The sequence below is a fragment of the Odocoileus virginianus genome, chromosome 1 (genome assembly GCF_023699985.2).
Source record: "Odocoileus virginianus isolate 20LAN1187 ecotype Illinois chromosome 1, Ovbor_1.2, whole genome shotgun sequence".
Classification (NCBI taxonomy): Eukaryota; Metazoa; Chordata; class Mammalia; order Artiodactyla; family Cervidae; genus Odocoileus; species Odocoileus virginianus.
In genome coordinates, this window is record NC_069674.1 from 58,666,965 (window position 1) to 58,690,883 (window position 23,919).

General features: G+C 35.5%; 2 protein-coding genes across 6 annotated transcripts in view; one reads left to right on the forward strand and one right to left on the reverse strand.

Annotated features, from left to right (window-relative positions):
* The window catches only part of LRRN3 (leucine rich repeat neuronal 3), a 38,557-nt gene extending 28,983 nt beyond the window's left edge, over positions 1-9,574 (forward strand). Inside the window, exon 2 of the mRNA XM_020908694.2 lies at positions 6,620-9,574. Within this exon, the coding sequence (XP_020764353.2) occupies positions 6,977-9,103 (2,127 nt within the window). The 5' untranslated portion in view covers positions 6,620-6,976 and the 3' untranslated portion in view covers positions 9,104-9,574. The remainder of the gene's footprint in view (positions 1-6,619) is intronic.
* The window catches only part of IMMP2L (inner mitochondrial membrane peptidase subunit 2), a 916,360-nt gene that overhangs the window by 471,259 nt on the left and 421,182 nt on the right, over positions 1-23,919 (reverse strand). The gene's annotated exons all lie outside the window — the stretch shown is intronic.

Consider the following 23,919-nt stretch of genomic DNA (forward strand, 5'->3'; position numbering starts at 1 on the left):
CCTCCTCTGTGTATCTGCAGAGCAGCGCAGATGCTACTGTAACAAGTCAGCTCTACACTGCGGCGTCCTCTGTTCTCTTCTCCTTCAGTAACTGAGAACTTGGTGAACAGACAGTTTGTCTTATTTATTGTTGACTTTGCAGTGGTTACAACAGTGTCTGCCAAAAAGGAGGTGTCTGGTCAAAGTTTCAGAAATGTAGAAAAACAGAAGAAGCTAAAGAATGAAGATCTCTTTTACCAAGGAAAAGATAGTTTTTGGTCTCAAAATTTCCATGTATAATTATAGCTAGAAACTATTTCTATTTTTATTTTAAAGAAATCTAAAGTTATAAATGTCCACAAATATTAAAAAATATCCTTAAGATATGAGAATTCTTAAAATTGCTTTCTTTTAATGGCCAAAACTGGGAGTTTTATACTGCTGGTCAGAGTCTAATTTCTACATATTATTTAATTTAAAACATATAAAACACTTTTGGGGGGATTTTTTTGTTGTTTAATCTTTTTAATATAAATTTATTTATTTTAATTGGAGGCTAATTACTTTACAATATTGTAGTGGTTTTGCCATACATTGACATGAATCCACCATGGGTGCACATGTGTTCCCCATCCAGAACGCCCCCTTCCCACCTCCCTCCCCATCCCATCCCTCTGGGTCATCCCAGTGCACTAGCCCCGAGCACCCTGTCTCATGGATCGAACCTGGACTGGGATCTGTTTCACATATGATAATATACATGTTTCAATGCCATTCTCCCAAATATCAGGCAAAAATGACATGGGGAAGCCAACAGGAAAAAAAATAAAGATGCTATGAGAAAAATTTCGTCTTAAAATGCCTTTTAAATTAAAAAATAAAAAGTCTTCTGAATTTTCCAACCCCCAAAAAGGCCTTACATACACTGCCAATTACACTTTGTCAAAGAAAAACAATTTTTAATCTTTCAATTCTTAAAAATCTTATGAAATGTAATGACTAGAAATGAAAGCACAATGACTGATACAGTAGGCTCTCAGCAAATACTGAAAGACTGAATGGAAGAATAAATGAAAAAGTAGATAGATGGTAAACCCTAATAGGATTTGCCTTTAGACTTGTATGAGTCATTCATTCAAGTCATTTAAAAGAGCCTTGATATAATACATTTCATTGAGATGTCAGTTTTCATTCCTGGTGACATTTCACTAACAATGTCTTCTGAAATTATATAATATTCAATTACAGCTTAACTTTGCTTTAATATATGGAATATTCTGTTGCCATTAAAACTAAAAGGAAGTATAAACATGACCTTACAAAAGAAGCTTTAAATGAAAAAGCAACTGAAATGAGTAATAGTTAAGTATGAATTGGTTCTTAGCTCCTAAGTATGACCACATATATGATGTATACACTAACAATAGGAAATCATTTAATGAAGATGTATCTACAATTATTAAGTTTTATTGCATATGGCTTACTTTATTTTGAAGAAGAGGACAATGTTTTATCTATACATGATGTACTTTATAAACATCCATGCATTCATACATTCATCCATCATAAAGTATTTATTTGAAGGCTTATTATATCCCAGTCTCAATACAAGGTTCCAGATCATCTTCCCAAGCAACAGTCCTAAAATCTTTAAACCTAACTTGAAATACTGATATTTTCAAGTATAATTTTCCTATTCCTTAGAAGAAAAAAAAAATCCCAGCAAATTGATGGAGTATAGGAAATTAAGTAAATATATCAATTATTGTATAATACAAGTTTTCTAAGTTTGAAAAATTTTTCAGAGAGTTTCTCTTTTTACTCCAATATATTCAAAAAGGAAAAACAGAGGAGGGAAAGATGAGGGAGAAGAAGGATAAAAGTAAGAGGATTTAGGGCACATGCATTAAAATTCTCAAAAAGAGAAGATGGGATGCTGGTCCATTTATTTTTTAATGACAAACTAGTTTGTTAATTAAAACAAAAAAATTTTACACCAATGCATATAAAAGCAATGTCACCAATATAATTGCTATCTAGCCCAAGTCTCAAAATTGCCACCAACAAACACCATTTTCTCACTGATAAAGCTAAGGTGTACCTAAAGACCTTAAAATTGGTGCTAGTAAAGTGAACCATTTTCGGTTTTCCCAATGGAACTTTTGCAATATAACTGTGATATTTCTACTTTCTAACTGTCAAACAAAAAATTCTATAAAAATTTGGGGGCATATCTTTTCCTCTTTATTTTTTTTTCCTATGTTGCTAATTGTAAGTTGAAAGTGAAAGTTGCTCTGTCATGTTCAACTCTTTGCAACGCCATGGACTATTGAGTCCATGGAATTCTCCAGGCCAGAATACTGGAGTGGGTACCCTTTTCCTTCTCCAGGGGATCTTCCCAACTCAGGGATCGAACGCAGATCTCCCGCATTGCGGGAGGATTCTCTACCAGCTGAGCCACAAGGGAAGCCTAAGTATGCTGGAGTGGGTAGCCTATCCTTTCTCCAGCAAATCTTCCTGACCCAGGAATCAAACTGGGGTCTCCTGCATTTCAGGCAATGACCCTGAAACAGATTACAGAGGGATTTTAACCACTGTTTTTGATGTTGTAAGTTACTTAAGGACAAAAAGTCATTTTAATCACTAGTCCATATGCTATATCATCTAACACAAGTTATAGAAAGACAATTGTGAATGATCATGTAGCAAACATTTATTTAATGACCTACATACTGGCCTAGGTGCTAATCAACCAATCAAATACACTAATATAATCAAATCAAAAGGAAGCTGAGCACAGTTTCCAACAATAATAATAATGACCTCATAATTTAGAAAGTAACAATCTAATAATCTTATGCCTAGTAAGGAAATAGTCTAATAATCTAATGTCTAGCAATAATCTATTGTCTAATAATTTTATGGCAAGTAAGGGGGAAAAGAAGTGTAAACAAATAATTATCACGAAACAGATGAGAAATGACCAAGAAAAACTCAGGAAAAAGTTTCCCACAATAAGCTTTTGGGGGCTGAGGCCATGCTAAAGGCCATGAGGCTCAAGAGGTTCAGTTTCCTGTGATGATATATGCTCTTTACAAAAGCAAGCATGTCACACTACCATGTCTGATGACAATAATAAGAAGTCTAACCTAAATTCCCTGCCCTGACTCTATATTCACAAACTGCAGGTTCATAATTTGTATTGCCAAGTATATTTTTTAAATGAAGCAAAAGCATTGACTGGCAGATTCAGGTATTAACATTTGTACTCTTGATAGTCATATTCCTCACTATAATGTGTTGGGATTTGGGTCTTGTCCCTTGTGAGTCTGTTTAGTGTGAATCACACCCTGCTCACTATTAGTAGACTGATAATATTAATATTCTAAATTTGAAAAGCTGAAGACAAAGGTAATGGCAGCCCATTGTAAGAAATAAATCACTGCACTACCTTTGTCAATATGATTTCATCACATGTTTACATGTGTAGGCAACATGCCTTACTAGAAAGAGCTGCAGGCCTAAAGATAAAGCCTGGATTCTAATTCCACCTCATCAATTATTAGCTGTGTGATTCCAGGCAGATAGATTGTCAATAGCCTTGTCAAAAAAAAGCAAAAACAAAAACAGTGGTTAAAATCCCTCTGTAATCTGTTCCAAAATCATTATTAACATAAAATAAACAGTGGATATCAAAGGTCTTTGAAAACTGCAAAGCACTAATATGTAAGATGTTATTACTGCCTTACTCTCCTGCAAACAATCCATGCCAAATAATCCATTAGTGAAAGTATCATCATCATTTCCAAAGACATGAAAAAAAAAATCAATATTACAATAAAGGCAAAATTTACATATCCTCTGTTGTACTTCCCATACTGACAATTTCTTCCTACAGACCTGGAAAAATAAAACTCAAATGTGTTCACTACTTTCAGAACTCTCCTTATTTTCAAAAGCTTACAGAACAAATGTAGTTCAGAATGTATTTCAAAAGAAATGTTCAGATTTGGTTGTTTTTGGCATGTGACTATGGCAAAATGATAAAATGAGGTCAGGAAAGAGTTTCTAATTAAAGATACATATAAATTTAAGAAAACACAAGAATTTTAAAACAAAAAATGGCATTAGGTTAAGATACCCCCCCAAAAGAATGTTTTACCTTGAACATTTCTAATCCTCTAGTTAACATAAAGGAGAATATAGGTTTCTCTTTGATAGAAAAACTGGATCTAACTGATTAATTGGCTGAAATTATGATTGCTCAGTTCACAACTGAGTTATTAACATTTGTGGCAACACACTGAAATATCTTTTATACTTTGTACCTAGGCTTTTTCTTCATTTTGAAAATAGAGATGCAATAGCTTTCTATTTCAAATTCTATCCTGGTACCTCTCCCTATTTACTTGTGTTACCCTTGAAATACTGAAAACTTATGAGGGGAAGAAATCATATCTAAGTCATCCTTCTATCCTCTGACTATGAACCCAAACTGACACATAATAGGTGTTCATTAAATTTTGACTGAATTAATTAAGGAATAAATTAAGATATAATATTAGATGACTTTTCTTTAAAATCTAGCTCTTTTGTGTACACTCAAATATAAAGCTTGAATTTTAGCAATAAAGTTAACACATATTCTGTATAGTAGATTTATGTGCACTAAACCAGCTAGATTTGAAATTAGGAAATTAAACCAAGCTGCTTAAATTGTATATCAAAAGATGAATATATATATTTATTAATGTAATTCATTTATCAGTTCACTGAAAACCTTTCTTGAGCATCTATTGTGTTCTAATTTCCATGCCCAGGAGCTGGGGTTGCAAAATCAGGCAGATCTCAGGCTTGCAAGGAAGTGAATGTCTGATGAGGGAGAAAATCAACGAAAAATCCTAACAGAGATGTGTGCTGGGGCCTTGGAACCACCCTGTACTAGCAGGAAGCTAAGTACAACTTGGCAGGGAGGAGTTATGTGGAAGGCTTCCTAGAGAGGTGATGCTTGAACTGAAGGTTGATAAAACAGCAAGAATTAACTTAAAACAAAGAAACAGCCAATCCAGGCAGAGAGAAGAAGTTGAGGCATCTATAGTTCTACAGGCAGAGAGAAGGCTGCATGCAGGAGAATGGCAGAAGATGACAAGAAATACAGAGAAAAACAGGAGGGACCCCAGATCATGGAAGTCTAAGGATTTATAAGGCATCTTCAGGGAAGAAGCTGTTGTATTAAATTCTTTCAAGGGGCTTAGAGCTTACTTAAAACAGATTAAGAGTAATAATATCTGAGGAGTAGTTTATAAAAAAAGGAAATCTGATCATTAAATAGGTGAAGTAATTTAAAAAAAGATACTTAATTCAGGATAACTTAGTAGTTATCTGAACTTCATGATCCAATTTTATCAAATGTCTTAGTTTATAAGAGGATAAGGTGTGACTTCGAGCTGTAAATTTTTCACAAGTTTTAAAACCAAGGAATTCTTTTAATTAAATAAAAAACAAAGGTTTATCTCTCTGTGGAAGCTATATCTCCAAATATATTTATCTCTGTCACTGAAATACCCATGTGAGCTTTAGCATCAGTCAGCAATGCCATTATGAATGTCAATACTGGGCAGAGATGAAAGAACAGTACTCACAGACTGATTATTCAGCAGAGTTACTCCTGGTAGGCACAGTCTCAGAATGAACAGGGCACCGTGCTCCAGCTGTCCTGTCCATTTGCAGGGAGAACTCACCAGCAGTCTAACAGGTGGAGTGAACATCTGAAAGTTGTGGGGTACTTTATAATACAGCACATATCAAAATTGCAACTTGATTTTACAGTTGCTTATTATTACAACAAAGACATCAGTAACCCTTTAAAAGAAGGTATAGCTAAGTGTCTGTTTTACTGATGTGATAAAGTGACTTTTTAATTGCTGTAACTAATGGAATGTAAGTTATTTTCAGGGGATAATAAAACGGTCTAACATTAATCTGAATTTCAGCTAAGCGTGACAATATACAAGTGCATCTACAGCAAGTTAGACAATCTTTTCCAAAGACTACAAAATACAAGTCACTTTATACAAAGGAGACTTTGGAAAGAAGTATGAATGAAAATGGAAAATTCAGCTAAATACCACAATTTCTACATCATTTTATAATTTTGTTTCCAAATGTCTTCTCCTGGAAACCTGAGGAATCACAGTCTAACTCATTTGATTTTTAACTGAACAGCATTAGTTATTTATTGTTTATTTATAACCTTTTAATTTTGCCTCTCTAAGAGAAAATAAAAAAGCCATCACTGAAAGGTTTTGTCCTCCCACCCAATGTAATTGTCAAATAGAACAACAAATAATAGCTTGTAATAACAAACAATCAAACAAGCAAAGATTTGAAAAACAGAGAAAAATTCTTTATGTTTAATATAACTTAAGTCTTCTAAAGATACAGTTTCTCAGCCTGTCCAATGTCTGGGCCAATTACTACTAAGGACAGTCATAACAGGAAATAAAGTCATCAAAACATATTGAACTAACTGTAAAGTAAGACTATTATATGTAAGAATCATAATTAGTTAATGGGTATTGTATTTTTTCCTTTGGACTAATTATTTTTCTTTTTTCTTTTATATTTTACTTTATTATAGTTAGCATCATGCTGCTATTCCTGCAAGTACTGAAGAAGCATGGGATGTGAATATTATACTCCTAAATAAATGAATTGCCTAATTTCCTGTGACCATCTATACATACTCCATCTTCAAAAGTTAAATCCATGTTCTGTCATAAAGGAGACAGAAGCCTCTTCTCCAATATGCATGGCATTTCTGGACAATGCAGCTGCGGCACTGGCACTTATTTCCATGAAGAAAATCTTTGCCGTTCTCTGGCATTCATCATTTGACAAAAGCAACTATTTTTTTATCAGTCAGCTCTTACTGACCCTACTAGCAGTGACCGTGGAATCCTAAGGGCCCATTAAACTCCTGAAGAAGAAAGCTAAGATGAAGGACCTGCCACTCCAAATTCATGTGCTACTGGGCCTAGTTATCACTACCCTAGTACAAGCTGTAGATAAAAAAGCAGACTGCCCACAGTTATGTACATGTGAAATCCGGCCCTGGTTTACACCTCGATCCATTTATATGGAGGCATCTACAGTGGATTGTAATGATTTAGGTCTTTCAAATTTCCCAGCCAGACTGCCCGCTGACACACAGATTCTGCTACTACAGACTAACAATATTGCAAAAATTGAATATTCCATAGACTTCCCAGTAAACCTTACTGGCCTGGACTTATCTCAAAACAATTTATCTTCAGTCACCAACATTAATGTAAAAAAGATGTCTCAGCTTCTTTCTGTATACCTAGAAGAAAACAAACTTACTGAGCTGCCTGAAAAATGTCTGTCTGGACTAAGCAACTTACAAGAACTCTATATTAATCACAACTTGCTTTCTACAATTTCACCAGGAGCCTTTATTGGCCTACATAATCTTCTTCGACTTCATCTCAATTCAAACAGATTGCAGATGATCAATAGTAAGTGGTTTGAGGCTCTTCCCAATCTGGAGATTCTGATGATTGGGGAAAATCCAATCATCAGAATCAAAGATATGAACTTTAAGCCTCTTGTCAATCTTCGAAGCCTGGTTATAGCTGGTATAAACCTCACAGAAATACCTGATAACGCCTTGGTTGGACTTGAAAACTTAGAAAGCATTTCTTTTTATGACAACAGGCTTATTAAAGTGCCCAATGTTGCTCTTCAAAAAGCAGTTAACCTCAAATTTTTGGATCTAAATAAAAATCCCATTAACAGAATACAGAGGGGAGATTTTAGCAATATGCTACACTTAAAAGAGTTGGGAATAAACAATATGCCTGAGCTGATTTCCATCGACAGTCTTGCTGTGGATAACTTACCAGATTTAAGAAAAATAGAAGCTACTAACAACCCCAGGTTGTCTTACATTCACCCAAATGCATTTTTCCGGCTGCCCAAGCTGGAATCCCTCATGCTCAACAGCAACGCCCTTAGCGCCCTGTACCAGGGTACGGTTGAGTCTCTGCCAAACCTCAAGGAAGTCAGCATACACAGCAATCCGATCAGATGTGACTGTGTCATCCGTTGGATTAATATGAACAAAACCAACATTCGATTTATGGAGCCAGAGTCACTGTTTTGTGTGGACCCGCCCGAATTCCAAGGCCAGAATGTGCGGCAGGTGCATTTTAGGGAAATGATGGAAATTTGTCTCCCTCTTATAGCTCCTGAGAGTTTTCCTTCCAACCTGGATTTAGAAGCTGGGAGTTATGTTTCCTTACACTGTAGAGCTACCGCAGAGCCGCAGCCTGAAATCTACTGGATAACACCTTCTGGTAAAAAACTCTTGCCGAACACTCTAACAGACAAGTTCTATGTCCATTCTGAAGGCACACTTGACATAAGTGGCATCACCCCAGCAGAAGGGGGTATATATACCTGCATAGCTACTAACCTGGTGGGTGCTGACTTGAAGTCTGTTATGATCAAAGTGGATGGCTATCTTCCCCAGGATAACAATGGGTCCTTGAATATTAAAATAAAAGATGTTCAAGCTAATTCAGTTCTGGTGTCTTGGAAAGCAAGTTCTAAAATTCTCAAATCCAGTATTAAGTGGACAGCCTTTGTCAAGGCTGAGAATTCCCATGCTGCCCAAAGTGCACGAATACCATCTGATGTCAAGGTGTATAATCTTACTCATTTGAACCCAGCAACTGAGTATAAGATTTGTATTGATATCCCCACCATCTATCAAAAAAGCAGAAAACAATGTGTAAATGTCACCACAAAAGGTTTGGACCCTGATCAAAAAGAGTATGAAAAGAATAACACCACAACATTTATGGCTTGCCTTGGAGGCTCTCTGGGGATTATTGGTGTGATATGTCTTTTCAGCTTCCTCTCTCAAGAAGTCAACTGTGATGGTGGGCATAACTATGTAAGGAATTACTTACAGAAACCAACTTTTGCATTCAGCGAGCTTTATCCTCCTCTGATCAACCTCTGGGAAACAGGCAAAGAAAAAGGTACAGCACTGGAAGTAAAAGCAACTGCTATAGGCGTGCCAACTAACATGTCCTAAAAACAACCAACTCAATCTACTTCAAAGAAAAACTCAAAACTGTGGTTGTACTTAAAAAAAAAAAAGGCAGAGAAATATTACTTTGTAGAAAGAAGTTTAAGCTTCACCAGTGCTGCTCCTGACCAATGGACATATGTACAAGTTCAGCATTTTAATTAACTGGCTTCAAAGGGTACTGTGGCAACCAAATCAAATAAATCCGTTTTCTAGACCTTTCATGTAACTTTTCTGTCTGGACTACAGTTAAAGTGGACAAAAACATTTCTGTATTTTTTTTAAGTATATAAGAGTAGTTGAACTGAGCAATACCTCCTCCTGTGTTGTATTACACATATTAGCCACGAGTTTTTGCAGTGACCCGATAAACTTGAATTGACACGTGGTGTAATAAAATGGACAAATTCTGTAGAGTAGACGCAGTGAATATGTGGACCTCTTTTATAAGGAAAAATACATTTTGGATTAAAATCAGTTGCTTTTGTCTTGTTTTTGTTTCTAAATAAAGAATAATTTCTGGGAAATATCATCCGACCAGATATTTAAATGACAGTGTTTTCAAAAGTGTTTTTCTATAATGAAATTTGGAAGGCTAAGAGTTAGACTTTTACTGGGTGATGTAACTACATATTTATAATGCACAAAAATGGATCTTGGAAGGCACTTTATCAATATTGCACAGCAATAATAATATTGTACTTAACCCCTTATTGATAAATACAAATCCTCTAGGAAATTATGTATTCACTTAAAGATTTTCTTAACAAGAAGCTTTTGGACTGGATTTAATTATTAGATTCACATAATATAAACCCAATATTTAAGGAACTGAAAGTCTTATTTTAATAATTGGCAGTAATTCAATATTAGGCTGCTTGCTTTGTAGAAAATATCACCAAATCTCACTAGGACTTACCTAGGTGTAATTGTCAAATCTTGTTGTGATTGTAAACAGTTAATGAGCTTCACTGCAATAACAAGCAAATAATCTAATACTCTTCTATATTGCAAATACAGTAAGAAAACAATATATTCTATGTGGCCCCCAAAGAAGCAGATTTATATAATTGTGTAACAACTTATCCAGTTGGTATGGACTTAAAGATAGTTATGATCAAAGTGGATGGTTCTTTATCCCAGGAAAACAATAGATTTTAGAATTTTAGGAGACTACAATTTTTCTGAGACTGGAGTTTTTAAATTTTATCTTAAGATATACAGAATTGATAGTAGAAGAAGTTCCAGGGTTAAACAGAAATTTTAGAGGACTGTTTTACTAATGAAAAGATTCTGTGACTAATTTAGAATAAAACAAACAAATAAAAAAGTGCAGTTCTCTATGGCTATATTTAAGGCACCTAAAGGAATGCAGCTTAAAAAATCAAGAATTATTGAAATAGTAATATTCGTAATTTAGAATCTTATACAAAAAATACAAGAGTTTTACCTGGAAAAAACTACCAAGATTTTTTAAGGTTTTTTTTTAGTCATATTTACAAACAAAAATCCATAGTTCTACCCCCAAAAAATGTATCTATGTACAAATAAAACATCCTGAAACTATTAAAAAAAAAAAACCACCAACAGTAATAAGCCTTACTTTCTACATGCAATTTTCTTATCTCTACAAGGCTTCCTTGTTAATTGCTACTTTAACTGTTCATAATCAATTGTTTAACTGTTCTTATAGAAGCTTCATTCCTATTACCAACATGTCACTGGCCTGTAAACATTTCTAGCACTGAAGTCATATCAATTTATTTGTTAATACTAGACATTTGCTTTTGTGATAGCACTAACAGTATCTAATTAAATCCAAGCTGTTAATGCAATGCTTGAAAGTAATTGTTATGAATTCTTTAACACAAAAGGACAAACTGTGTTAATTTTACCACAAACAAAATATGAAACTTACAAATTCAGTGTGTTTCCCAAACACAAATTTTACAACCTGATGAATCACTATCACAGAGAGGCTGACATTAGAATTTATCAGCAAGACATGCTCATACATCACAAGAGGTTTCAGCACCATGGACAGAGCTTTTTAAGAGCCAGGCTATTTATCAAAAATATAGGAGCTGAAATATGACCTGATAGGATGCAGGTATTGTATAGGTCAGCAAGAACTTGCTTAGGTACCTTGTATATGTCTATTTGCATGAAGGACTATAACAAACATATGGGGAAGCTGAGAATCCATTTCAAGCTACATTTTTCTTAGAGAAATTGCAGTAAATACGTATTCTGAATAGACACCTTACAGTGAGCACAGAAATTAAGTATTTCTGTTACAGCTGAATAAATACAGATGCTCAAAGCAAATCATGATCCTATTTCCTTGCTCAAATTTTAATCTAAATTTCCAGTGAGGGGGAAAAAAAAGACATTTGCTTCAACAACAGAAGGGCATTTCATACTCCCTATGTTACCTCCTAAAATTCACATAAAATTAACTAAGCACTGCACAGAGTACCCAACGTATTTAACTTAGAATTTGGTGATACCATATGAATACAAATGAAAACTTTTCCTATAATACATAAAACTCCAAAGTTTATATCTCTGTGGATGCCAAATGGCCCCCTCACTTGGCATAAAGGAAAACATTAAAAAAAAAATAATTTATAAATTACACTACAAAATAAATCCCAATTTTTGGAAAACAAGAATGCCTAGTTGAATACAAAACTGCATACAAACAATGTGGTGTAAAATGTGCAACTATCAACAAAGCCATGTAACAATATGTGACATATGACCAGTCATATGTGACCATTTTGCTTAGCAAGAAATGAAATAGATTTATGATACATAGATCAGTCCTTTAATACTTATCACAGTACTTAAATTTTATTCTAATTAGATTAAAAAATTAAGCAAAATTACATAACAGTAAGCATAATTTCAAAATTATAAATCCTTCATTTATTTAAATATATTTTATTTTGTTTATATTCAATATATATGTATCATATGGCTATTAGTCACTGGAAAAATAGAAGTGAACAGGACAAATTCACCACCATTAAGGGGCTTCTATTCGACTAGACTACATTATGATAATGTATCACTGCTTTCAAAAATACATGTTAACTGTTACCTAGTGGAGACCCAGTTTCAAACCACACCTTCACAGAATGGTTATATTCAGAAAATCAATTTTTTTCATTTGGTCTAAAATGTTTTATTTATCACATATTGATATAGGAACTTAATTCTATTATTGCTCTTAATACACACACACTAGCCTAACACCATCCTCAGACTAGTTAACATCAAGATGCTTGTCTACTTACCATAAATTATTTCAAAGCACAGAAACATAGATAACTATTATCTTTCCCCTATTCTCAACATAGATTGATTGCCCAAGAAATATGAGGAAGTTAAATTCAAGAAGGTAAATCTACCACTGCCAAAATGTTTAAGTATTTTATGGGGAAGACCAACTTACTCTGTCCACTTTTATAATATCTTATAATAGCTATGAATAGCAATTTCATAGATTAGCCTTTTACATGAAAAATTAGAAGTGATAGGTGAGTAACCAATAAAGCAAACAACTAAAATTATATATCTCCTTTAAACAATGTTCTTGACAAAAACCACTGCAATGTTGTAAGGTAATTAGCCTCCAACTAATAAAAATAAATGGAAAAAAATAAAAATAAAAAATGTTCTCACAGCTATCACAAGTAGCTGAAAAGAATTCTCATTGTACATATAACTATCAAGAACATCTTTAGGTTCACTACAATGCTGACTTTCTAGGAGATGGGGAATTATTAATAGTAATTATATTGTGGCTACATGTCCTTTGATTCATTCTCTGTCTTTCTGTATCTCTGTAAATTGCCAAAACAAATTCTAACAAATAAGTTCAAAGTTTTTTTTTCTTCAAAGAATATGGTTATCACAGGTAATTTAGAATATCAAACACCCCAAATGGTCATCTGGGAATAAATCTAAACAGAAAGACTAAAATGATTTTCTCTTTAAATGTTAAAGAGAAATTTAAATTTTCTCTTTAAATTTTCAGCCATAGTTTAGCAGTCTTTAATCATTATAATATTATTTTACCCCGACAAGTGAATTGCTAATTAGGCTGTTGCTTAGGAGTATGGCAGTATTATACTGGAAAGAAATAGCCATGAAGCAAAATCAAAAACAGCCTAGAATCAAAATGCTATAATCAGTATCATGGAGGTCTGGTAAAAGAAAGAATCTGACTCTAATTTCAATATAATAGTGACCACTTCTCTGTGTTAATTTGAAAAGAGAGAACTTTACCTATTGTTAAGGGTGACCACCAACTTGATTTATATTATTTCTCTGAGGCAGGGGAAAAATAAAACACTGTTTATCCACAGAAATACAATGGAAAAATCTGAGTTAATTTTTATTGCCATGGTCTGTATATCCACTAAAGTATCCAAAATTAAAATACAAATTTTAATTCCAACTAAAATAGTAAAGTATTAAAATACTTTAAATTCTAATAAGTATTAAAATACAAACTTTAAAGAATAATAGTCTATTAAAATATAAATTATTACCAAAACCTGGCCTAAACATTCCATTAATGATATAGCAAAGGTCCTCTTGAATTGACCAGGAAGCATTCAGCATTCTCAAGTGAGAAGACACATGAAATTTGGAACACATGAAAAGGACACATTTCCTTTTTATTCCTACTGAAAATGGACAAACCCATATAGATATGAATTCACTTACTCTAATTCAGTTACACATACATCAGAGAACGCTTAGCTTACCTTTGATAAAAGCCATATGGTCAATATCAAATAAGGGGTTAGGTATATCACACATACGTTGATATATAGCTTTCTCTTAAAAGTAAAATGAGGTATTTAAGTAAGTAATGGCTTAAAAACAAATCTATCACATATAACTTCACTATTAGTGTAATATGGTCCAGAATAACAAAGCATAAAGAAATGAATTGTGGCTGACCTCAGCAAGCCTTTCAGAAGGATGAATTGTTATGGCATTTGAAGTTTTCATAGTGCTTAGTGTGTTTATCTTTTCTAATTCTGATATATCTTCAAGAAACTAATGGAATTCTGTGACCATTTTAAGAAAAATCCAGCTTCTCACTAAAACATATGGATCAGTGTCTGAAGGTGTTGATTCAACATTCAGTTGTGATATTCATTTACAATGTTTACCAGCCTCTGGAACAAACAGTGGAGTAAACCTTGGACATAAATTGACCCTCCTAATCCTAGAATAGAGAGAATCAGACAGTAATAAAATAACCTCCCTGTCATCTGTGGTAACAGATTCAAGGTTGATAAAGACAAACAGTTCTTAAACCAACAGAGATGTCATTATTAAAGGAATATGATCAAAGAACTTACCTTACCTGCAGGTCAAGAAGCAATGGTTAGAACTGGAAATGGATCAACAGACTGGACCAAATTGGAAAAGGAGTATGTCAAGGCTTATTTACCTTATAAGCAGAGTACATCATGTGAAATACTGGGCTGGATGAAGCACAAGCTGGAATCAAGATTGTCGGGAGAAATACCAACTCAGATATGCAGATGACACCACCCTTACGGCAGAAAGTGAAGAATTAAAGAGCCTCTTGATGAAAGTGAAAGAGGAGAGTGAAAAGGCCGGCTTAAAACTGCAGTCAAAATGAAGATCGTGGCAACTGATCCCATCACTTCATGGCAAATAGATGGGGAAACAAGAAAAACAGTGACAGACTTTATTTTCTTGGGCTCAAAAATCACTGCAGATGGTGACTGCATCCATGAAATTAAAAGACGTTTGCTCCTTGGAAGAAAAGCTATGACCAACCTAGACAGCAATTAAAAAACAGAGACATTACTTAGCAAAGGTCCATATAGTCATTATGGTTTTTCTAGTAGTCATGTATGGATGTAAGAGTTGGACCGTAAAGTAAGCTGAGTGTCAAACATTTGTTGCTTTTTGAACTGTGGTGTTGGAAAAGACTTGAAAGTCCCTTCGACTGCTAGGAGATCCAACCAGTCCATCCTAAAGTAAATCATCCCTGAATATTCATTGGACTGATGCTGAAGCTGAAACTCCAATACTTTGGCCACCTGATGTGAAGAACTGATTCATTGGAAAAGACCCAGATGCTGGGAAAGATTGAAGGCTAGAGGAGAAGGGGATGACAGAGGATGAAGTGTTTGAATGGTATCACCGACTCGATGGATGTGAGTTTGAGCAAGTCCCAGGAGTTGGCAATGAACAGGAAAGCCTGACATGTTGCTGTCCACGGGATCACAAAGAGTCGGACATGACTGAGTGACTGAATTGACTGATGTTCAAAGACACAAAAAGAGTTCTTAAAAGAATACTATATACACTGAAGTTCACTATCAAAAGTGGGATTAAAGACAGATATCTCTGGTAAACATCCCTTTAATAATGATTACAGAGAGGAGTCACATGTTTAAGAAAAGAACCAAAAATCATGTCTAGAAATAACTTTTTAAGGTTTCTGGAATTCCCATCCCTGTTTCTTAGGTAGCTGCCAAACAAACCAACATTCATACATTGATAAGATTTTCATATTAAATTCTTTATTTTATTAGAGTTAATAAAACATACTTATATATAAAATGTATTAATTTATATGATTATGTGATTCTAACTAACAACCCAAACCTTTGAGTATAAAAATAAGAGCCTTTCAATAGAGAAAGGAATCCACCTGCAATGCGGGATACCTGGGTTCAATCCCTGGGTTGGGAAAATCCCCTGAAGAAAGGAAAGGCTACCCACTCCAGGATTCTGGCCTGGAGAATTCCAAGGACTGTGTAGTCCATGGTGTCACAGAGTTGGACATGACTGAGCAAACTTCACTTCACTTCACTCAATAGAGAAAAGATTAAAAGTAGGACAAAAATCATCTATTTCTTTCTTCTATCAAAATCCTTATATGCACACATTCATAGAGATTTAATAGGTTGCATTGAAAAATTCAGTTACATCAAAAACAACTGTGTCAGGGTAAGGGATGTTAGGTTTTTCAAACAACGGATTATGTGCATCTCAGTCCATTCTCAGGCCTGAAATCACAATGTGATGCTTGAGAGATTTTCCTGGCAGATATAATGTATAGCAACTAATGGAAATATCATTAATAACATTATTGCATTTGAACAGGTATACATTCATAGTTCCTTGAGTAGCAAGATAAAAACTAGAAAGGAATACCACTTACTGAATGGTGAATATGTACCATACTAAAAATGTGCTACGCTCATAATAAATACACTCTGGATCTAAAGGAGTAGCAGTGTGGGGAAAATGAACATTTACCATCTTTCTATGTATCATGCATACTGACAGATGTACAGGCTCACTCTCCTGCTGTGTCTCCATGTTTACATTCCTCTGTCTCTGTCTCTCTCTCACACACACACACACATATTTACATTAATTCAGTTTTCATGAAATACTTGTGGGTTCAGCACTAACACTCCCACTTTATAAATCATTCTCAGAGAAGTAATTTTCTCTCCCAAGATAATAACAATATAGACCAGAAAAAAATAAACAAAAGACTTAATATCATGTGAAAAAGTAACAGTCAGATCCTTTTCTGGCATGCCATAACCCACAAAAATAACTAAAAGGTGGATTTGGGCAGGGACTACATATAAATAGTATACCAGATTCATTAATTGTGCTTATCATCTAACTACCTCCATAAATATATTCATTTTCATATTCCTATCTCAGTTTTGCATGAGCAATTGGTGTAAAGGGCTCCAATTTGCCAACTGTGTTACTGCTTGCCAAAGATAGGCTGTGAGCACTGGTTTATCAACCACACATACACAAACAAAACACCAAAGACCTGTATATATTCTTATAAATTAAACTATTAAATCAGCCTATTCACTAAGTACTCACTGGCTGAAAGATACTTCTGTGGCTTTTGTTGTTGCTTAGTTGTTGTTAAGTCATGTCCTACTCTTTTGTGACCCCATCAACTGCAGCCCGCCAGGCTCCTCTGTCCATGGGATTTCCCAGGCAAGAATACTGGAGTGTGTTGCCACTTCCTTCTCCAGGGAATCTTCCTGACCCTGGGATGAAACTCACATCTACTGCACGGCAGGCGGAATATTTACCACTGAACCACCTGCAAAGCCTGAAAGGTGACTTATAAAAGGACTTATAAAAGACCTTTCTGTAATTATTTCCATGCATCCATTTCATGATCCTATGTATAGTGCTCTTTTTCTATCCCACTACAGAAAAGTGAAGAATAGTCAGTTACCTGTTTTATCTGCTTTCTGACTCTAGCTTAGGTTTGTCATGCATGATACCTCAGACAACATCACCCTTATGACAGAAAGTGAAGAACTAAAGAGCCTCTTGAGGAAAGTGAAAGAGGAGAGTGAAAAAGTTGGCTTAAAGCTCAACATTAAGAAAACTAAGATCATGGCATCTGGTCCCATCACTTCATGGAAAATAGGGAAATAGTGGAAACAGTGGCTGACTTAATTTTTTCGGGCTCCAAGATCACTGCAGATGGTGATTGCGGTCATGAAATTAAAAGGCACTTACTCCTTGGAAGGAAAGTTATGACCAACCTAGACAGCATATTAAAAAGTAGAGATATTACTTTGTCAACAAAGGTCTGTCTAGTCCAGGCTATGGTTTTTCCTGTGGTCATGTACGGATGTGAGAGTTGGATGGTGAAGAAAGCTGAGCGCCGAAGAATTGATGCTTTTGAACTGTGGTGTTGGAGAAGACTCTTGAGAGTCCCTTGGACTGCAAGGAGATCCAACCAGTCCATCCTAAAGGAGATCAGTCCTGGGTGTTCACTGGAGGGACTGATGTTGAAGCTGAAACTCCAATACTTTGGCCACCTGATGCAAAGTGCTGACTCATTTGAAAAGACCCTGATGCTGGGAAAGATTGAGGACAGGAGGGGAAGGGGATGACAGAGGATGAGATGGTTGGATGGCATCACCGACTCAATGGACATGAGTTTGAGTAAGCTCCGGCAGTTGGTGATGGATAGGGAGGCCTGGCGTGCTGAGATTCATGGGGTCGCAAAGAGTCAGACATGACTGAGCAACTGAACTGAACTGAACATGATAACTCTGACCTTGAAAGTAGGTACATATAGAATAATGCTTAAAGGGGAAATCTTTTCAACTTTCTGCCAACATGCCCATCTTCATGTATATTGATGTCATAAACATCTGCAGCTTAGGGGTTATAAGTAAATGGACCCTGACAGAGTTTAGTTTAGCTTTGCTGGACAACTTGTAGTCTATTACATACCTCTGGTTCTGAGGAGTTCTAACACATGAATTGGGATTTATGAATTGGTTCTGAGGAGTTCTAATAAAGAATTTGTTCTAGGGGATTAAAAACTACTTAACATAGATTAGGGAACATGGGTTGTTTGTTGATAAATGGGGCAGCAAAAAAATATTAAACAAAAATTTGACACTATCAATTTTAACCATGAGATTAAAATCTTCAGATGTCCATTTATGAAGTGGATCTTGTGTATGTCCCAGTGGAAGAAATAAAGTGATTCATTAAAACAAGTGAACATTTGCATAGATTAGTGAGCTTCTATGGAGTTAAATTGACATGCAGATTTTATATGTGGAGAAGTATCTCAGAAATTTAATGAGCACCAATTGTGCTTGCAAATATATCAAAGTCACTATGCTGAACCATTCCTCATTCTACAGATACCACTCCACTTTGATTTTTTTAATGAATCATGTGTATGTAAGAACTCCTTTGCTACTACAACAATAGCAAACTTTCCAAACAGAGAAGGTGTGGCCCATGCTTTCATTCATACATGAATCTTACCCATGCACTCTTCATTTATTGAGGATCTGCTATGTGCCAGACATGCTATTAACTACTAGAGATGCAATATTGCCTATGATAGACAAATTCCCTGACATTAGAAAACTTATAGCCTATAGGTAGATACCAACAAATGAATCAGTAATTGCAATATAGGTTAATAAAAATATGATAGGCATGGGGATAGCCTACACATACGCTGGGGTATGGATTATTACAAAGAAGGCAAGAAAGGGTTCTAACAACTAAAACTGCCTTTACACAATCTCCCAATTAAAGAGCGGAGGAATGTTGGGAACAGGCTAGGGACAGTTTAAGATCACAACAGGCTGAGGATTTTGAATAGCAACAGCATGCTGAGTAGCTGGGAAAAAGTTCTAAGAAGGAAAAAAGGCTGGAGCTAGCTTCAAAAAGACAGATGAAGATATGGGTTAAAAAAAAAAAAAAATCAAACCTTATTTGGTGCCAAACATGGTGGAAACTAATATTCCAGGGGAAAAGCTTTGGCCAAATTTAAAACACCAGAACTAATTTATAAAGTTACAAATGTTAGTTTTCCATGTTTCTCTCCTCTCTCCCTCTATAACAAAGCCACAGTTTCTCATCCAGTGCCCTTCTTAGTCCTCCATAGCCGGGAATATTGAGAAGATGTGGGAAACAAAAGAGAAAAGGAAACAGAGATACAGGAACACTCTCTGTACTACTCCTCAGGTCTCCCTAATCTGAAACCATACATATATACACAGTGTCTCTCTCAAGACACAAGCACACACTCAGGCACACAATATTCATGTTCAGAGTAAGTATAGTCCATTAGATGCAAGGTATCCTATTTTCAGATATTAAAAAAATACACCTTCTCTGAAATTAACAAAGAGTCAAAATGGTACTACAGATCTCCACTGTTTCCCTAAAGAGCAAATAAATGAAAGACAGTTTTGTACTCAGAAACCCATGTAATGTAAAATTAGGGTTTATGTGTTTGAATTTAAAACCAATATAGTTCTAATTCTACTATCAGTTGTATTTCTCAGATATTTCACAGATATGTTACATAGAGTTTAATAAGAATAAAAACAGATTTAGGAACACCAGGAAATAACAGTGGTCTCAATTCAATGGATTATGTTTTCTACCATATCATACACAGTTCTAACTGGATCTCATATATATCACTTTCCTCAGATAATATAAAAAAGAATTACTCTCTTATATGTTTCCAGTTGAGACCCTGAACTCAAAATAACTTAAAGAAAGTAACAGCATTGTAGGTAGAAACACTGACCTACATGAATTGGACACTCATTCTACAACTGAGCATTCTTGAGAAAATTTTATGAAGATTGTCTAATACAAGTCTAATCTATATTACTATAAAAGTGAATTATGTCAATAAATTAAAGTTCAACCTTGAAGATGTACTTAAAATTTAAGAGGAGGTAAACATTAATAGGCGTAGATATAGTAAATATAAAATATAAGCATTAGCATAAAATTTAAAAAATAGTTTTGCTATTAAATTTTGGGGAACTGTGATACAAAGACTACTAAGTTAGTTACTTTTCAATCCTTAAATATCTCTTGTTTGAAAACTTTTGGAAGTTCTTACCTGAAAATGAGGGCAATATTCCAAACATAAAATGAAATGGGTAAAAACACATCTACCTTCCCATGATATTTTAAGTATTTCTGGATATGGCCAGAAAGACTTCCAAACACTTTGAAGTGAGCTCCTAATTATGAAGAGGACAACTCACCCTGGTGAAGGTGGCTGTTTCATTTCACTCTGCTATGGATAACAGAGAAGAGTCACATAGCCTTTACAAAATGATACTAAATAAGTGTAATGACAGAGTGAGATTTGCTTGACTGATAAGAGTAAACTCTGCCCCAGTGCTAGCCTGTAGTACTCAGGCCAACTGTTTTTCAGTGTGAATACTCATGCTGGGTAATAATATGTATGTGACTCACACAAACTCTCATCTCATTCTGGAAAAAATAAGTCAAGTTTTAGTTTCACAGAAATCAGAAAGTATGAAATACTAGAAGCTTTATGAGATCAGTAGCCCCAGACGTTGGAACTAAAGTTATAATCTTAAATTTATGAAGACATCATAAACCTCTGATTACATATTTGTCAAGTACTTTTTAAGACATAAGATATTTTTTTTAAAAAGATATTTTCCTGCGTATTATGAATTATATGTATTATGTATAGTCTAGCATTTGAATATATCATCCATAGCTACTCTGATGTTATAAAAATTATGCTAGCCTACTCTGATGAATTATTGGTCCCAGCAGTGGATATATTAAATAAAATTATTATCAAATTTGCAAACCCATTGCATCTTTCCCCTGATCCCAAGTGAACACTGTTAAACACCTGTGGGTGCCTTTCACAGTGGCAATCGGCTTATCAATAAAGATTTTTGCTATAGTGGGAAAAGCCAGCCCTATGATCTTTAAATAATCTGGTGTCAGAAAAGTTTTTATAGTAAATCTCTCCTAAATATCTTCTTGATTTGAAATTCCAAACTTATCATAATGTCACATTATTCTTTAAAATACTTTAAAGTACATAATTTTATACCATTTTACCTTAATATGTTTTATTACTAAAGTAACATGTAGTTATTATATAAAATCAAAAAAATTCAGAAAAGAGAGCCCCGTATTCTTCATGTTTCCCTCTTACAAAAACCTGTCATTCTATTTTTCACGAAGGTTATAGTATCTGTGACTCTACTACCTTCACTTTTAGTACAGACCAGAGGTGCCCAGTGGAGAAGGCAATGCCACCCCACTCCAGTACTCTTGCCTGGAAAATCCCATGGACAGAGGGGCCTGGTAGGCTGCAGTCCATGGGTCACTAAGAGTCGGACACAACTGGAGTGACTTAGCGGCGGCAGCAGCAGAAGCGCCCAGACTGGAAAAGTGCCATGAACAACCTCCAGTCTCGGGATGAAAGATGACTTCACTGTTCACTCCATCATCTCCTCACCCAGCCCCCAAATCTCCCAATGATAGGACTGACAGATGTTACCATCTTCCCTATATCAGTCCCTTATATAGCAGCCTATTACATTTTTGTCAAGCTTTAGGAGTAAAAAGTTTTTATGCTCATGTTCAACTGAGAATTCCCTTCTTTCGAGTTTTTATCAGTTTTCTTTTAGGACACAAAAAAGGAATGAATATAATATATGTACTACAGGGCAGCCTGCAAAGCTGATCATGCTATCATGTCCCTATGTTCTTTGCTCCACACTGAAGAAGTCTATAACCTTAAAGCTATTCAGGTCACTCTATTATGGAGATGATACAAGTTATTAAAGTCTCTCTTCAAATATAGTACCAGAAACAGAACATGACCAGCTAGGTGTCCTAAGCTCTCTGCATTTAGTTGGGGAGAAATATTAACAAAATTCCTGCATTAGTCTCAATTGAGAGCAGTGCTGACTCTAGGTAGTCAAGGGTCATCATTTCTGATGCCAAGTCTGGTAGTTAGCAACACCACCAATACATCATCACCAGCATTTAGTAAATGCTAAGGGGTTTCCCTGATGCTGGGAGGGATTCGGGGCAGGAGAAGGGGATGACAGAGAATGAGATGGCTGGATGGCATCACTGACTCCATGGACATGAGACTGAGTAAACTCCGGGAGTTGGTGATGGACAGGGAGGCCTGGCATGCTGTGATTCATGGGGTCGAAAAGAGTCAAACACAACTGAGCGACTGAACTGAACTGTCTGAAGCCCTAGCAGACGTATAAGCTAATGAACTCCTATGAGGAAGATACTATCAGCAGCCCAATTTTGTATATACGTGGGAACATATAGGTTTAGAAAATTTAAGTGACTTACCAAGTTTTTCTAGTAAGTTTTAATGGGCAGTGGTGGGAGGGATTCAGTCTCCATGTAAAAGCAAACTGAAAGATTGTTAGTTTGCTAACACCTACTGGTTCCAAATAGGAAAAGGAGCACATCAAGGCTGTATATTGTCACCCTGCTTATTTAACTTTTATGCAGAGTACATCATGAGAAACGCTGGGCTGGAAGAACCACAAGCTGGAGTCAAGATTGCCAGGAGAAACATCAATAACCTCAGATATGCAGATGACACCACCCTTATGGCAGAAAGTGAAGAGGAACTAAAAAGCGTCTTGATGAAAGTGAAAGAGGAGAGTGAAAAAGTTGGCTTAAAGCTCAACATTCAGAAAACTAAGATCATGGCATCTGGTCCCATCCCTTCACAGGAAATAGATGGGTAAACAGTGGAAACAGTGACAGACTTTATTTTTGGGGCTCCAAAATCACTGCAGATGGTGATTGCAGCCATGAAATTAAAAGACACTTACTCCTTGGAAGGAAAGTTATGACCAACCTAGACAGCATATTAAAGAGTAGAGACATTACTTTGCCAACAAAGGTCTGTCTAGTCCAGGCTATGGTTTTTCCCATAGTCATGTATGGATGTGAGAGTAGAATGGTGAAGAAAGCTGAGCACCGAAGAATTGATGCTTTTGAACTGTGGTGTTGGAGAAGACTCTTGAGAGTCCCTTGGACTGCAAGGAGATCCAACCAGTCCATCCTAAAGGAGATCAGTCCTGGGTGTTCACTGGAAGGACTGATGTTGAAGCTGAAACTCCAGTACTTTGGCCACCTGATGCAAAGAGTTGACTCATTGGAAAAGACCCTGATGCTGGGAGAGACTGGGGGCAGGAGGGGAAGGGGATCACAGAGGATGAGATGGTTGGATGGCATCACCGACTCAATGGACATCAGTTTGAGTAAAACTCTGGGAGTTGGTGACAGACAGGGAGGCCTGGTGTGCTGAGATTCATGGGGTCGCAAAGAGTCAGAAATGACTGAGTTAGTGAACTGAACTGAACTGAACTATAAACTTTGGGATTTATCATATAAACTGATATCATCTGTTAGATAAGAGTCACAAAGGAGGTAGT